Source organism: Protobothrops mucrosquamatus, unplaced genomic scaffold (genome assembly GCF_001527695.2).
Source record: "Protobothrops mucrosquamatus isolate PMUCROS unplaced genomic scaffold, P.Mucros_1.0 scaffold4391, whole genome shotgun sequence".
In the NCBI taxonomy this organism is placed as follows: domain Eukaryota; kingdom Metazoa; phylum Chordata; class Lepidosauria; order Squamata; family Viperidae; genus Protobothrops; species Protobothrops mucrosquamatus.
The window spans coordinates 28,423-45,017 of NW_015390304.1; the positions used below are offsets into that span (position 1 = coordinate 28,423).

General features: G+C 43.9%; 1 protein-coding gene across 1 annotated transcript in view; it reads left to right on the top strand.

The window, feature by feature from the left end:
• The window catches only part of LOC107298950 (laminin subunit alpha-5), a gene marked incomplete at both ends in the record, with an annotated part of 30,464 nt that extends 14,496 nt beyond the window's left edge, over window positions 1-15,968 (top strand). Inside the window, 7 exons of the mRNA XM_015828306.1 lie at window positions 5,768-5,883; window positions 9,435-9,553; window positions 10,157-10,247; window positions 12,607-12,741; window positions 13,828-13,890; window positions 14,713-14,850; window positions 15,857-15,968. Of these exons, the coding sequence (XP_015683792.1) occupies window positions 5,768-5,883; window positions 9,435-9,553; window positions 10,157-10,247; window positions 12,607-12,741; window positions 13,828-13,890; window positions 14,713-14,850; window positions 15,857-15,968 (774 nt within the window). The remainder of the gene's footprint in view (window positions 1-5,767; window positions 5,884-9,434; window positions 9,554-10,156; window positions 10,248-12,606; window positions 12,742-13,827; window positions 13,891-14,712; window positions 14,851-15,856) is intronic.
• Between the last annotated feature and the right edge of the window lie 627 nt (window positions 15,969-16,595).

The window sequence follows — 16,595 nt, forward strand, 5'->3', positions numbered from 1 at the left end:
CCACTATATTAAGAATAATGTAGTGAGTCACAAGGCTGTCGACAGTGACAAGTGCTAGCTTAAGCGCCGAGTACCAAACAAACAATGAGTATTAGAATAAAATTTTTCATGTCAAAAGTTGTTAGATACCAAATTCGATGAGTTTCAAAGCAGTTGAGTACCTAGATACCATGGTACTTAATATCAGGACACAATAGCAAAGAAGCAAATTGTGTGATGTCACCACAATGAATGTTTCATCACTTAGCTTTTTATGGATGACTATGAATCGTGGTACTATGAATCATGGTAATGATTCTAGGCGAGATGGGCAGCCAACAAGTCAAATCAATCAATCTTCTGTAAGAAGGTCTGAGGTTAAATGATCTGCCTGAAAAAAATCTACAAATGAATCCCAAAGGTGCTTTTCCAAAAGGCAACTGGACTTTTTTGTTTTTTTTCCCCATGAAAACGTTTCCCTTTTCAATGAAGCGGAACAAGAACAGTCAACGATCAAAATAGAGCTGGAAGGGACCTTGGAGGTCTTCTAGTCCAACCCCTTGCTCTAGCAGGAGACACTATACCATTTCAGATAGATGGCTGTCCAGTCTTTTCTTAAAAACCACCAGTGATGAAGCACCTACAACTTCTGAAGGCAAGCTGTTCCACTGGTTAATTGTCCTCACTGTTAGGAAGTTTCTCCTTAATTCCAGGTTGCTTCTCTCCTTGATTAATTTCCATCCATTGTTTCTTGTCTGGCCCTCTGGTGCTTCAGAAAATAAGTTGACCCCCTCCTCTTTGTGGCCGTTCTTCAAATACTGGAAGAGTGTCCTTCCCTTGTCCTTCCTTTCTCTAGACTAGCCATACCCAATTCTTGCAACTGTTCTTCATATGTTTTTGTCTCCAGGCCCTTAATCATCTCAGTTGCTCTTCTTTGCACTTTTCCCCCAAAGTTTTCCAAATGTTTTCAAGGAAAAAAAAAACAAGAAAGTCCAGTTGCCTTTTGGAAAAGCACCTTTGGGACAACCATGACCTGGATGACTGAGAATCTCCGTCGACATTCTACAAATGAGAGATCTTGTGTTACATCTCTAGGTTTTCAAAACCTTGTATTTGGTAATAGCTATTTTGTAGGAGGCTCTTGAGTAACAACTCATCAGTGGAGAAGCCAGCGGAATACTCGAGATGTACCGCATGTGTGTGTGTTAGTCTTGCATTGTGTACATATTCACCAGTGAAAAATGTAAACTCTTAGAAGGATGTTGACAGGTTGTTCATTCTCAATGCAAACTGGAAATTTTAGGTACCTCTGCCAATGAAATACGTGGAGCATTTGTTTCTTAATTTCTAGACTGATGAATAGGGCCCAGGGTGAAGGGATTTAATTTTGGATGTAAAAGGAAGAAGGTTTGGGGATTGATGATGATTACATTGGGAGCATTTATATTTATGGGAATATTTGTCCGTTCAAGCCAAACATTATAATAACTTCTCCTAGGACAGGGGTAGGCAACCTTGGCTCTTTTATGACTCGTGGACTTCAACTCCCAGAATTCCTGAGCCAGCATGGCTCAGCTTGGAAACCTCTCCCTTTCCCCTCAGCATGGCTGGCTCAGGAATTCTGGGAGTTGAAGTCCACGAGTCATAAAAGAGCCAAGGTTGCCTACTCCTGTCCTAGGAAGATTATAACTTCTCCTCTCATAAGGAGTTCCATCCGGCATGACCAAGAAGAAGAGCCTTCTCTGTCGTGGTTCCCTGCCTGTAGAACATAATTCCTGTAGAGATAAGATTGGCCCTCACTTTAGCACTCTTTCACAAGATCCCGAAGACAGGGTTCTGCCAACGGGTCTGGGGACCCTAGAATGCTATGGAGCCCATCAAGTGACTCATTTGATTGTTGTCACCAGGGAGGGTGAGGGTTTATGGGGTTATGTACAGGTAATCCTCAACGACCACAACGAAGCCCAAAATTTCTTTTGCTAAGCGGGACATTTGTTAAGTGAGTTTTGCCCCATTTTATGACCTTTCTTGCCACATTTGTTAAGTGAATCACTGCAGTTGTGAAGTTAGTAAAACACTTGTTAAGTGAATCTGGCTTCCCCATTGACTTTGCTTGTCAGAAGATCGCAAAAGGGAATCACATGACCCCTTCCAGGACACTGCAACCGTCATAAATATGAGTCAGTTGCCAAGCATCCGAATTTTGATTACGTGACCATAGGGATGCTGCAATGATCATAAGTGTGAGTACTGGTCATAAGTCACTTTTTTTCAGTGCTGTTGTAACTTTGAACAGTCACTAAACGAATGGTTGAGGACTTACCTGTAATAGGGTATAATTTTCTCAAAAATTGCTAAATCTCTCATCTCTGAAAGCAATCCTCGATGTACGACTAGTTGCTTAGCAACCGTTCAAAGTGATGATGGAACCCCACAGGGCTACGTATGATCCAGATTCGAAGTTCTGATGGCTGCCCTGTGGCCCCTGGTCACATGATTGCATTTTGGGTGCTTGGCAACTGGCCTGTATTGATTTTCTCTTTTTTGGCAGAAAACCCCATTGCAGAAAATGGATTCTCTTTAACCAGGGGTCTTCAAACTTGGCCTTTTATGACTTGCGGACTTCAACTCCCAGAATTCCTCAGCCAGCATGCCTGGCTGAGGAATTCTGGGAGTTGAAGTCCACAAGTCATAAAAGGACCAAGTTTGAAGATCCCTGTCTTTACCTATTGTGACAATTCACTTAACAGCTGCTACAAAAAAGGGTCATCAAATCAGGTTATGGTCACAGGGTGACCTGCTTAATAACCACCATGATTTATGATCGTAATTCCGGGCACAATTACAGTCATCAGTTGAGGACTACCTGCAAAGCGTCAATTGCTTTTGTTTGTTTTAAAGGTGTGTTTTGATGCCGCATCTTCTCTATGAACAGTTTTTTTTATGGCTTGTGATTGAACAACAAAATGAAACTTCATTATCTGACGTTGTTCCGAAAAAAATACATTCCGAAAGCTGAATTATACTGTACAGAGGGAGGGCCTTCTTGCTCTCTTCAGTCCTCGCCCTGATTTAGGAAGATTTCAGTGCTTTTTGTCACGTTCTCTTGTGGACAGTTGTCCTCGTGGCTTCTGCATCCTCTCTGAGTGATTCAGAAGCATTTGGTTTGCATTTTGTGAGAAAGAATGTTGTACTTTAGCCTGATCTAGCAGGCCAGGTTTTGATGTACATTTTCTTGGAAGGAAATGCATTTTTCTTGTGTCCGTTCCTTTTTGTCTTTAAGGCTCATCAGTCATTTTTGTCAAAATATCTGCAGTTGTGTTATAGCCATTGTTAGACTCGGGAATGGTGCTGGAGAGAACTCTGTTTCAAGGGACTTTTCAACAATCTGCTTTTCTCCATGACATCCTAGAGACAATCTGTTTTTGCGGATCCTTCTCATATCCTTCTCATGATATACGAGCTGGCAACATTTCAGCGTATTTTGCAATATGGTCGAGTTCACCTTCTTTCTGAATGTGAACCAAAGAGAAAAAGGCAGGATACTCGGTGATGCTTCTTTGAAAGGAGATTAATCCTTTCAAAAGTAGTCTTTCATTCTCAGGCGTGATTCAAGCTATTCCTTCCTTTTTTTTAGCCTGTCCAATAACCAGATGTGTACATGGGAAAGATTCCTTCCTTCCTTCCTTCCTTCCTTCCTTCCTTCCTTCCTTCCTTCCTTCCTTCCTTCCTTCCTTCCTTCCTTCCTTCCTTCCTTCCTGAGTTGGGAGGGACCTTGAAGGTCTTCTAGTCCAGGGCTTTTCAACCTTTTCACCCATTGTACCACTTTTAGGATATGGCAGTGATGGCGAACCTTTTAGAGACCAAGTGCCCAAACTGCAACTCAAAACCCACTTATTCATCATCGGGTGCCGGGTGGGTATGGCCCATTGGGTGGGTGTGGCCCATTGGGTGGGCGTGGCTGCGGTGATAACAGCAGATTGGGTGGGACTAAAAAGTTCAATCAATCCCAACTTTGCAAGATCTTTTTTTTTCCCGCGAGAAGTTGAAATTGACTGATTGATTGAACCTTTTTTTTTTTGTACACGGCGGCGGAGGCCTAAAGTGAAAAGGTTTTATAAAACCCAGCTGAAGGCCTAGGACCGGGGCAACGGCATGCGTGCCCACAGAGAGGGCTCTGAGTGCCGCCTCTGGCACCCGTGCCATAGGTTCGCCACCACTGGGATATGGGAATATCCGAGTACCACCAGTCGCCTAGCAAGGTGTCAAAAACTTGATGACCCCCCCCAAAAAAGGAAAAAAGTGATGAAGTACAGGTAGTCCTGGACTTCATTAAACTAGACATATCCATAGACATAAGTCACTTTTTTTCATTTCGAACAGTCACTAAACGAAGTGTTGTAAGTCAAGGGCTACTACTAGTTACATGCAGAAGTAGATGCTCCCTTGAAATTCCTGTAGCAGTTGGTACATGGGTGTTTATTTTTTTAATAGGAGATGTAACTATTTTTAAGTCCTGGATTATGAACAAGCGAACACTGCACAGTGTATATGTGTGTGCCAGGGGAGGGAGAGGCAGGCCTCAAGGGGGGAAATGAGTAATTGTAGAGATAAAAGCTTGGAACAGGACTTTATTAACCATGCAGCTGACAGATAGTATTTTCTTTGGGCGGGTACTGGGGAATGGAATTTTGTAACATGAGGTCACCTCTTGATAAACCAGTAGACGAGACAAAATTCTTGCCAGGAACTTTCAGAATTGCCTTTTTTTTAAAAACAAAAAAAAACACTGCAAGTCTCCATCTGATGAAATCCAAAGTTGAAGGGCATACAGGTAAGTCAGGTACACACAAAAAAAGGACGTTTTCCATTTGGAAATCGCTTCTGGATTTTGTACTTGCGATGGGGGAAAAAAAATGAAACTTTTGATTTTGATTTTGCTGATGGGACAGGATTGTTGTTATAGAAATGGCTGGTATATATTGTTGTGTGAAAATAAAAAAGTTGAGGCTGTGATGTTATTATTTTCTACTGTGCTAAAAAGAGTCGGAAGTCAATACCATTCCTTCCCCTCCCCCTTCTATCCCACACTTTCTTCTTTTCCCTGTTTCCTCCCCAAGTTTCCCATTATTTTCATTTTCTTTCTGTTTTATATTCGGATAAACGAGTGATAAATTTTAAAGGCTTAATTAAACAAGTACGTTCTGAGATCCTTTACCACTGTGTGATCTGTATTTTCCACTCGTGGAGAAACAGTATCAATCATTTTATGAGTAAGGCCTGGAGGCTAAAACATATGAAGAACTACTTTAATGAACAGAAGGACTAAGGGTGACATGACAGCAGTGTTCCGATATTTGAGGGGCTGCCACAAAGAAGGGGGGGTGTCAACCTATTCTTCAAAGCAATTGAAGGCAGGCAAGAAGCAATGGATGAAAGTAATCAAGGAGAGAAGCAACCTAGAATTAAGGAGAAAATTCCCAACAGTGAGAACAATTAATCAGTGGAATGGCTTGCCTCCAGAAGTTGTGGGCACTCCATCACTGGAGGTGTTCAAGGAGAGACTGGACAGCCACTTGTCTGAAATGGTATAGGGTCTCCTGCTTGAGCAGGGAGTTGGATTAGAAGACCTCCACAATCTCTTCCAATTCTATTATTCTGTAGACCATGATAGACCACGGAGAACATAGGCCAGCTGGTGCTCCAAAATTCAGGGTCATGTAAAAGCGATTGGTATGATATATCCATACAGACTTTTGCATTGGATTCACTGCCCTTTTATTTGCAGGTTGCAGTGCGCCTGTCAACACAATACCTGTGGTGGGTCGTGTGATCACTGTTGTCCAGGATTCAACCAGTTGCCTTGGAAACCAGCTACTACCGACAGCGCCAATGAATGTGAACGTAAGTTTTATAATAAACAGAATTGACACCTTCCACCTACCTTCATGCTTCTCTACCTTATCTTTATTTGAGGTTCATGACATATAGGTCATTGCAAAACCAGAAGCGAATGCATATGATGTTCTCCATGGCCTCTGCTGACCACAAAGGGTTGATAGACTGGTGCCATTGGCTTTGTAAGCAAGAGCAAACTTGGAGACACCCATTTGCATCTTAATCTCTTCTTTCCCAACCAGAGGAAAAACCAACTTGCCCAGCCAATGTGTGAATTTGTTTACAATTGGATGGATTCACGAAGGATCGTGGCTGAGAAGAGTGGAGATAATTATGTAGCTGCAGAAGAGCTAATTTGGAGGGGCCTGGGAGGGGAATTTGCAGAGAAATTGCACTGAGCCTAGTTGTGTCTCCTTAGTTTAATTACATGTAATTAAGGCCACATTTGAGCCCAAAATTTCTGTTGTTAAGTTAGACATTTGTTAAGTGAGTTTTATCCCATTTTACAACCAAAAAAAGATTTTGGTTTCTTTTTTTTAATGTCTGAGCCATCGATCAACACAGTTTCTGAGTGAATCCTTTTTCACTTGGGGCTGACTCAGAAGAAATCCTTTGCCACCCAGTCGGCATCTGGAAGCAAGCTGGCTCTGAAAAAGTCAACTTTTAAGACATTTTAAATGTTCAAATCAACCTTTTCGCCTTCCAAGTTGGCAAGCAGCATTGGTTCTTGGCCTTAATATTAAGCAGCACTTCACGGGATTCCTGCTGTTTTACATCTGTTGACGTTTCTGGCATTCTTCAAGGATGCTTGACCTAGAGAAATTAGACCTGGACTGGACTCAAAGAACTAAGGAAGGTCACACCTGGTAGTTCTGGAAATGGAAAAGACCGGAACAATCACAGGGTTGCAGCTGAGAACGGGAAGCTGACAAAACAGCCCAGAGCAAGACAGTGGAAAAGTACTGGTGTTGTTGCCAAAAAAAAAACTACTTGAAGTCACTTGGTGCAGGGTTCAGTTGAAAGAAAATGTTACTTTTACTTTGATCCAGGTACGGATGATGCTTGCAGATGTTATTAAATTATTCAAGATGGCCGAAAAGAAGACTAAGTGCAAGGACCTCAACAATGTGGATGAAAAACTAAATAGCAAATGCTGTGCATCATACGTTTATAGGAGGTTGTGCATATTGAAACAAAAAGATTAAAACTTTATAATACAATATTATAACGTTGGGATCTTTCCGTTTCAAGGTGCAGAACCTCCTATGTATGATGCACACCATTATATTTTATTTATATTTTCCTAGATTACAGTGTTTCTCAACCTTGACCATTTTAAGGCATGTGGACTTCAACTCCCAGAATTCCACAGCCAGCAATGCTGGCTGTGGAATTCTGGGAGTTGAAGTCCACATGCCTTAAAATGGTCAAGGTTGAGAAACACTGTCCTAGAAAGTAATCAAGGTGGGATATTCATTCATTCATTCATTCATTCATTCATTCATTCATTCATAACAGGGCCTGAATCGATGGCACTTGTGGCTGGACAGTTCAGTCAATCTTATATATCAACTTGAATAATTGGAGAACTGAGAAACAAATATCTTGGAGAATTTAGAATTGTCTACTTTCGTATTTAGATATTTATTGCGCAATAATGCTACATTAAACAGTGAATTTTAGAGACGATTGAACATAACTTCACTTTGCAAGCTATGCTTTTCCATTATTTTGTTACTATCTTGTAACAGAAAGTAAGATGGAATATTTACACAGTGCCTTGAATTGAGAGCATTAAGAGTTCAGTTGAAGAAGACCAGTTCAGTACAAAAGGTTAATTAGGAAAATAACTGAGGAAGAAAGATAGGGATGGAAAATTTACAGGGTAGAAAGAGTACAGAAAAGGGCAATCATCAGGATTTGTGAAAGCGGAATAGCTTTGCTAAAAGCAAACTTAGCTTAATTAAAATGAGAAAGGCTAGAAAAAAATTAAAAATTTGTAAAAAATTTGTAAAAATGACTCATTATGCTAAAAGTTAAGGAAATTATGCTCAACAAGGAAATTGAAAAATTGATTGGCAATAGTTTATGGACAGGTATAATGAAATACAGGCAGTTCTCAACTTATGACCACAGCTAGGACCAAAATTCCCTTTGCTAAGTAAGGCAGTTGTTAAGTGAGTCTTGCCCAATGTGTAACCTTTTTTGCCACTGTTGTTAAGTGAATCACTGCAGTTGTTAATTATGTGGTCGTTAAGTGAATCTGGCCGCCTCATTGACTTTGCTTGTCAGAAGATCACAAAAAATGATCTCACGACCCCGGCACAGTGCAACTGTCATAAATACATGCCAGTTGCCAAGCATTTGAATTTTGATCATGTGACCATCGGAATGCTGCAATGGTCGTAAGAGTGAAAAACAGTCAAAACAACCATTTTTTTCAGTGCCATTGTAACTCTGAACGGTCACTAAATGAATGGTTGTAAGTTGAGGACTACCTATAGTGTTTTAAACAACTTGTGGATCATTTTATTAATTTTCTTGTAGTCTGAAACAGATGTGAGTTTCTGAATTCAGTAAAACAGTGAACAAAGCATTGTTTTCATATTCCTAGCCTTCAGACTTTTTGTGTGTGTAGTAGTATTACTAGAAAAATGTTAGTGATTTCGATAACAAAATCTCTAGTCCAAATCTCAAATTGCAACATCAAATATTTCTTCTCTTTTTCTCTTAACAGTCACTGTTTCATATTCTAGCTAGTCCAGTTCTTATTACATCAACTCAATAAAAACATCAGATTAGGGGACTGGAGGCTAAAGCATATAAGGAATGGCTGTTGGAATTGGGTATGTCTAGTTTAACGAAGAGAAGGACGAGGGGGGACATGATAGCAGTGTTCCAATATCTCAGGGGCTGCCCCAAAGAAGAGGGAGTCAAGCTATTCTTCAAAGCGCCTGAAGGCAGGACAAGAAGCAACGGGTGGAAACTAAGCAAGGAGAGAAGCAACCTAGAACTAAGGAGAAACTTCCTGACAGTTAGAACAATTAACCAGTGGAACAACCTGCCTCCAGAAGCGGTGAATGCTTCAACACTGGAGGTTTTTAAGAAGAGACTGGACAGCCATTTGTCTGAAATAGTATAGGGTTTCCTGCCTGAGCAGGGGGTTGGACTAGATGACCTCCAAGGTCCCTTCCAACTTTACTACTACTACTACTACTACTATTATTATTATCATTATTACATTTATCAATAAATTTTTAGCTTACATGTATCTTAATTACATTCAATCTTCAGAAAAAATTGATTAACCCAGTCACCACGTTGCTTTTTAAGTACCTAAATGTAAAATTGGAAAATTAATAAAATATTATTTTAAAAAAATGTTAGTGATTAACCAGCATTTTGTAATAAGCAAATATGTGCATCAGTTTAAAGTTATCAAGCCACCCAGTTGGGTGCAACAAATTTTGTCATATCAGCAATTCTGCTACTGCAAACAGGGCCCTGTGTTAATCAGGAGTGGTATCAGCTTTCAATCACCTTTTCTATTATTTCAGCCTGTAACTGCAATGGCCATGCCTATGATTGCTATTATGACCCAGAGATTGACCATCAAAAGGCCAGCAAGAATCATTACAATCAGTTTGAAGGAGGAGGTGTCTGCGTTGATTGTCAGGTGGGACTTTCATTTGTACATAGTATATAACCAGAGGATTGGTAAGTCCTCGACTTACGACCACAATTGAGCCCAACCTCTATGTTGCAAAACAAGACACTTGTTAAGTGAGTTTCGCTCCATTTTTACGACTTTCCTTGCCACGGTTGTTAAGTGAATCCTCGCACTTGTTAAGTCAGTAACACGGTTGTTAAGTGAATCTGGCTTCCCACTGACTTTGCTTGTCAGAAGGTCACAGAAGCTGCGATCACATGACCCCGGGACACGGGAACGGTCATAAACACATGCCAGTTGCCAAGCATCCACATTTTGATCAGGTGACCAAGTGCTCAATGATCGTAAGTGTGAAAAACGGTCCTAAGTCCATTTTTTCAGTGCCGTTGTAATTTTGAACGGTCACTAAACGAACTGTTGTTAAGTCGAGGCTACCTGTATTTTAGGAGAATTATATTTTTCCTTTTTTTAAAATCCTAATTAATTGTGACCTTGATGTTTTTCTCTACTGCTCTATAACTGAATGCAGTTTGTTTGGTTGATTGATTGTATCTGTCTGACTCATGATGCCTCAAAGTAATGGCAGCTAACAGATGAATTATTTTGCAGCATCATACAACGGGCGTTAACTGTGAAAGGTGCAGTCCGGGATATTATAAATCCCCTGATCATTCCATAGATTCACCTTATATTTGCTACCGTGAGTATTTTCTCTCTGGTCTCTACACATTTATCCTTCTAAGGCAGTGGTGGCGAACCTATGGCACGGGTGCCAAAGGCGGCACTCAGAGCCCTCTCTGTGGGCACGCGCGCCGTCGCCCCAGTTCTAGGCCTTCAGCTGGGTTTTATAAAACCTTTTCGCTTTAGGCCTCCGCCACCGTGTGCAAAAAAAAAAAAGGTTCAATCAATCAGTCAATTTCAACTTCTCAGGAAAAAAAAAGATCTTGCAAAGTTGGGATTGATTGATTGAACTTTTTAGTCCCACCCAGTCTGTCATTACCACCGCAGCCACGCCCACCCAATGGGCCACACCCACCCGGCACCCGACGATGCATAAGTGGGTTTTGGGTTGCAGTTTGGGCACTCAGTCTCTAAAAGGTTCGCCATCACTGTTCTAAGGACATCCCTCAAAGCCTCTCATCCCAGAGGGTGGAAACTCTTACGGGACATCAAAATAAGATATGAGAGGATGTCAAAATAAGATATGAGAGGCAGCCCTTGAACAAAGTAAGTCCTCACTTATATGACAGTAACTGAGACCAGACCATTGTTAAGTGATGTGGTGGTAAAGCATGTCGACCCTTAACTTCAACCCTTAACAACGGCAGGTCTGTCAGTCCGTGGTTACTGTTATTAAGTGAGGACAGGGGTCTTCAAACCTGGCCCTTTTATGACTTGTGGACTTCAACTCCCAGAATTCCTCAGCCAGCATGCCTGGCTGAGGAATTCTGGGAATTGAAGTCCACAAGTCATAAAAGGGCCACGTTTGAAGAGCCCTGAGTGAGGATTGCAACTTCCTGCTAACTTCCCCAATGAATATTTTATAGGAGACTTATGCTAGTAAATTTATTATAGAATATAAAATATACTGTTTGATACAGGGGACCCCAACTCCCGAGCCATGGCCTATTTGGAACCGGGCCGCAGGAGAGGTGTGCCGCTGCGCGTGCACAGCTCCACCCGCGTGAGAGGCATCCCAAAGTCTTCTCTCTTGTTGGGAGTGGAGCTGCGTACGCACACATGTGCACCGGCCCGCTGCTCACACAGACCGGTTTCCCTCTCTCCCCCCCCCCAGCCAGGCTGCCAAGCCCCTGTTGCTTCAAAAGCGGTGAGAGCAGAAGCTGAGTGGGACGAGAGCACCGTGCTCAGCTTCGCTGACTCACCGAGGCTGCCTGCGTAGCACATCCGATCCACTTTCGGAGCATCATGCAGCCTCGGTGAGTCTGAAGGAGTACGAGACATGGCCCCCAAAGCTTTCTCTTCTCTGTGCCAAAAGCTTTTGCAAACGGACGAAAGGCTTCGGGGGAGCGATCGTGCGCTGCTTCAGGCCTTCCGTCGTCCCTTTGCAAACGCTTTTGGCGCGGAGAAGCCCGAGGGAGTACAAAACAGCGCCCCAAAGGCTTCTCTTGCGTGAGTGGAGCTGAGCATGTCCATGCACGCGTGCCAGCCCACCACTCATGCGACCCTGTTCTCCTCTCCACGGGCCGCCAAGCCATAAAGGTTGGGGACCGCTGGTCTAGTATGCTAGAGAGCCAGTTGGGCCTAGTAGTAAACGCACCAGGTTAAAAATTGGGAGAATGTGAGTTCAAATTCTGCCTTAGCCATGAAAACCGGCTGAGTGACTTTGGATCAGTCATCAGGAGACTAGGTTCTAGTCCCGCCTTAGGCATGAAAATTGGCAGGCTGCCTTTGGGCCAATCGCCAGGTGCCTGAGTTCTAGTCCCGCCTTAGGCATGAAAATTGGCAGGCTGCCTTTGGGCCAATCGCCAGGTGCCTGAGTTCTAGTCCCGCCTTAGGCATGAAAATTGGCAGGCTGCCTTTGGGCCAATCGCCAGGTGCCTGAGTTCTAGTCCCGCCTTAGGCATGAAAATTGGCAGGCTGCCTTTGGGCCAATCGGCAAGTGGCTGAGTTCTAGTTCCGCCTTAGATATGAAAATTGGCAGGCTGCCTTTGGCCCAATCGGCAGATGGCTGAGTTATAGTCCCGCCTTAGGCATGAAAATTGGCAGGCTGACTTTGGGCCAATTGGCAGGTGGCTGAGTTCTAATCCCACTTTAGGCATGAAAATTGGCAGGCTGCCTTTGGGCCACTCGCCAGGTGCCCGAGTTCTAGTCCCGCCTTAGGCATGAAAGCCAGCTGGGTGACTTTGGGCCAGTCCCTCTCTCTTAGCCCAACCCACCTCACAAGGTTGTTTTTGCAGGGAAAATAGGGGGAGGAAAGAGTATTTGTCATGTGTGTAGCCTTGAGTTACTTGTAAAATAACTCAAGGTGGGGTTATAAGGTGGGGCACCAATAAATAAATACAAATGCTGACCTGCTCATCCATCATTTCTCCTTCTAGGCTGCAACTGTGACTCAGACTTTACCGATGGCACTTGTGAAGATTTCACTGGCCGCTGCTACTGCAAGCCAAACTACTCAGGAGAACATTGTGATGCTTGTGCAGACAATTATGTGGACTTCCCCCATTGCTACCGTATGTATGAGTCTCGGAACTAAGCACTGGTTCCATAACTCTTGAGGGTCTATCTCTCTCTTGAGGTGTTGGAATCTTTGTGATCAGCTACCACAGGGGTCTCCAACCTTGGCAACTTTAAGACTTGTGGACTTCAACTTCCAGAATTCTGGGAGTTGAAGTCCACAAGTCTTAAAGTTGCCAAGGTTGAGGACCCCTGAGCTATGAAGTTGTGAAGTCTTCAAGAGGGCCAATACGAGGCTAAGCTATTTCATGGAAGTGGAAATCAATGATGGAATTCAAAATGCAGGCGGTATTTTGGAATCCAGGTTGGCCTGCAGGTGGATCTCGACTTATGACCACAAAAGGGGATCACGTGACTTGGGATGCCGCAACCATCATAAATTTAAGCCAGTTGCCGAGCATCCGGATTTGGATCAGGTGATCTCAGGGAGGCTGCAATGGTCGTAGATGTGAAAACCGGTCATAAGTCACTTTTTTCAGCGCCGTTGTAACTTCAGTCACTAAATAAAGGATTGTAAGTTGAGGACTAACCTATATTTGCCGAGAATTGAACTTATTTTAGTCTAGTGCAGAGTTCTCCAACCTTTCCAGGCTCGTGGCCCGGAGAGGAGAGCAGCTTCCAAATTACTGCCTGTGTGCTCACGTGCACGCACGCAAACAGGGTCATGTCCACTGGCACAGTACTAGCTGTGTTCGCACATGTGGCATGCGCTGGCGCTATGTGCATACGTGAATGGCTGCGCACCCCCTGTGGCGGCTAGTGCCCGTTCGCGCATGCGCAAATGGGCCACACACACCCTTCCCCACACTAGCAGCCTGTTTGTGCGTGCACAAACGGGGCATGCACAGCCCGCCACATTAGTGTTCCCGTTTGTGCCCACATGCATGCACAAACAGGGCCAGAGGTGCTAGCGCAAGAGGGGGAGAATGTGCGCCCACGTGTGCATGCCCTGGTCAGCCATTTTTGTGGCTTGGTACTGGGCTACGGCCCATAGGTTGGAGACCCCTGGTCTAGTGTTTAGCTACTAGATGACTTTCCCATTACGTAGGATTAATCTTTGTGTTGTCTTTTCCTTGATATAGCGGTGTCGGTTGTGTCTTACAATGCTACTGGAGAACAAGTCCTTCCCGCTGGGCAGATAATAAGTAAGCTTTTGCTTTCATTTTCTCTTTTTGGAAATTCTCATGCTACCTACTAAAGTGATGGTTTCTTTATGATATGTCTAGCAGGGTTTCACACTAGAGATCAGGATTCTTCTCGGCTTCATACAAACCCTGCCTGATGGTTCTGCCTTTGTACCTATTTTCCAGACTGTGACTGCAACGTTGCTGGAACAAGAGGCAACACCTGCAGGAAAGATGCTCAAACTGGGTTGTGTTTGTGTAAGCCTAACTTTCAAGGGACACAGTGTGATCAGTGTGTGCCTGGCTACTACGGACCAAATTGCCAACGTGAGTAAACCCAAGCCTGACCAGTGATGTAAAGCTCGTGAGATGTTTCCCTTGGAAAACTAGTTTTTAAAGGATGGTTGAAGGAAGTGCTAGGACCCATATAGGACAGGGCAGAGTTTTAGGCGTTGATAGAAAAATAAATGCACTGTTCTATGTTTAATAAATTTTTAGACAATATCCTTTCTCCGGGGTTATAAAGGAAGTCCTTGTTTTATCAGAGTAACTTCAGGATAACAAGAGCCATGGTGACGTAGTGGTTAGAATGCAGTATTGCAAGCTGACTCTGCCCACTGCCAGCAGTTCGATCCTGACCAGCTCAAGGTTTACTCGGCCTTCCATCCTTCCGAGGTCGGTAAAATGAGGACACAGATTGTTGGGGACAATATGCTGACTCTGTAAACCACTTAGAGAGGGTTGTAAAGCACTGTGAAGCGGTATATAAATGCCATTGTTATTGTGTAGAGGCTCTTGACGTCTGTCATTATGGTCCTAAATGTCTAATCTCCCCTCCCACAGCTTGCCAGTGCTCAGGCCCTGGATTCTACGAAGGCACCTGCGACAATGAAACTGGACACTGTCTGTGCCGAATTGGGTTTCAAGGCTATTTATGCAACCAATGTGCTCCTGGCTATTTCAACTACCCGCTCTGTCAACGTGAGTTGTCAGTTATGGAAGAGTAACTATGGACAGTTGGCACATAGGTGTTACGCCAATCAGGAATAAACAGTGAAGTCAAATAACAGGTAGTCCTTGACTTATGATCACAGCTGAGTCCAGAATTATGACCTAAGTCACTGTGGCCATTAAGTGAGGCACCTGATTTTTTTACAAAACCATGTCCTTCTGAGGGATCACGAGAAAGGCGCCCACTTCCACAGTGGTGCAAGGCAGCCTCTGTAGGAAGGCCACGCATCACAGTAGTTACCTTGAGGTAAAATGGGTGGTCCATAAATTTCATAAATGAACAAATAAATAATATACATTTTTGAGTGCAGTATATGGCAGTGATGGCAAAGCTTTTAGAGACCGAGTGCCCCAAAACCACCCCACCCCCTGACCCGCCCCCGCTCTGCCCCACCCCCACCTGCCCGCAGGGCCACCCATCGCCTCCACGGCCCGCCACAGGAGATCACCCAGGCAGCCCTGCAGCCCCATGGTAACCATGCCCTCCGCCCGCACCCCGCAGCATCATCTGCGCATGATGGGGCACGAGGGTGGAGTCTTGTCCCTGCTGCACGGCTGCCATGTTCTTGGCTGCGCTGCTCTCTGCAGGCCACGCCTGGGGGCGACTCTCCTCTATGGGGGGCTGCTGGTAAGGAGGGGGCCACAGGGGGAGGTGGTGCTGGAGCGACGGCGCATGTGCCCACAGAGAGGGCTCTGGCACACGTGCTATAGGTTCGCCACCACTGGTATATGGTGATGGGTGTAAAATCTTATTTTGGTAGTCTTGTTGATTCTTTCTTGACAAGTATCCCAATTACTTAATTCGGTGAGCCTTCAGACTCGTTTTGACCATCTCTGAGCTTCTGGGTTAAGTTTCTCATTAAGGTCATGAGGTTTTAAATCTAAAATCTCTTTTTTTTCCTGTTAAAGTTTGTGGCTGCAGTTCTATTGGGACCTTGCCCGAAGGCTGTGATGCTTCTGGAAAATGCTACTGCAGACCTGAATATGGTGGACTTCATTGTGATCAGTGCAGTTTTGGATACCATTCCTACCCTCACTGCCAAGGTATATCAGTGTGAGAAAGGATTCATAGAAAGGATCCATTACAGGTAGTCTCAATTTATGACCACTTCTTTAGTGACCATTTGAAGTTACAACGGCGCTGAAAAAAATTACTTAAATGGCCACAGCACCCTGCTGGTTGCATAATTGTAATTTGGACACTTGCCAACTGACTCATATTTATGACGGTCACATGTCCTGGGGTCATGTGATCACCTTTTGCGACCTTCTGACAAGCAAAGTCAACAGGGAAACCAGATTCACTTAAATGTTACAACTTAATTGCAGTGATTCTCTTAACAAGTTGTAAAATGAGACAGAAATCACTTAACAGCTGTCCTGCTTAGCGACAGAAATTTAAGGGCTCAATAGTGGTCATAAGTCGAGTGGCTAACTGTATTATCCCCATCTCCTGCTTATAGGGAAACTTCCCAGTTGTATCCCATGACAACCCCTTTGGGAAGTGGGATGGGCCGAGAGAAATTGATTGGTCCAAAACGTCCCTGGAGATTCCCAGTCATCCAAGTCATGGTTGTTCCAAAGTTGCTTTTTCAGGAGGAAACTGGACTTTCTTGTTTTTCTTGAAGACATTTTGCTTCTCATCCAAGAAGCTTCTTCAGCTCTGACTGGATGGTGGAGGATGGAAGGATTTATATTCCTTGCAGCCAACTGGT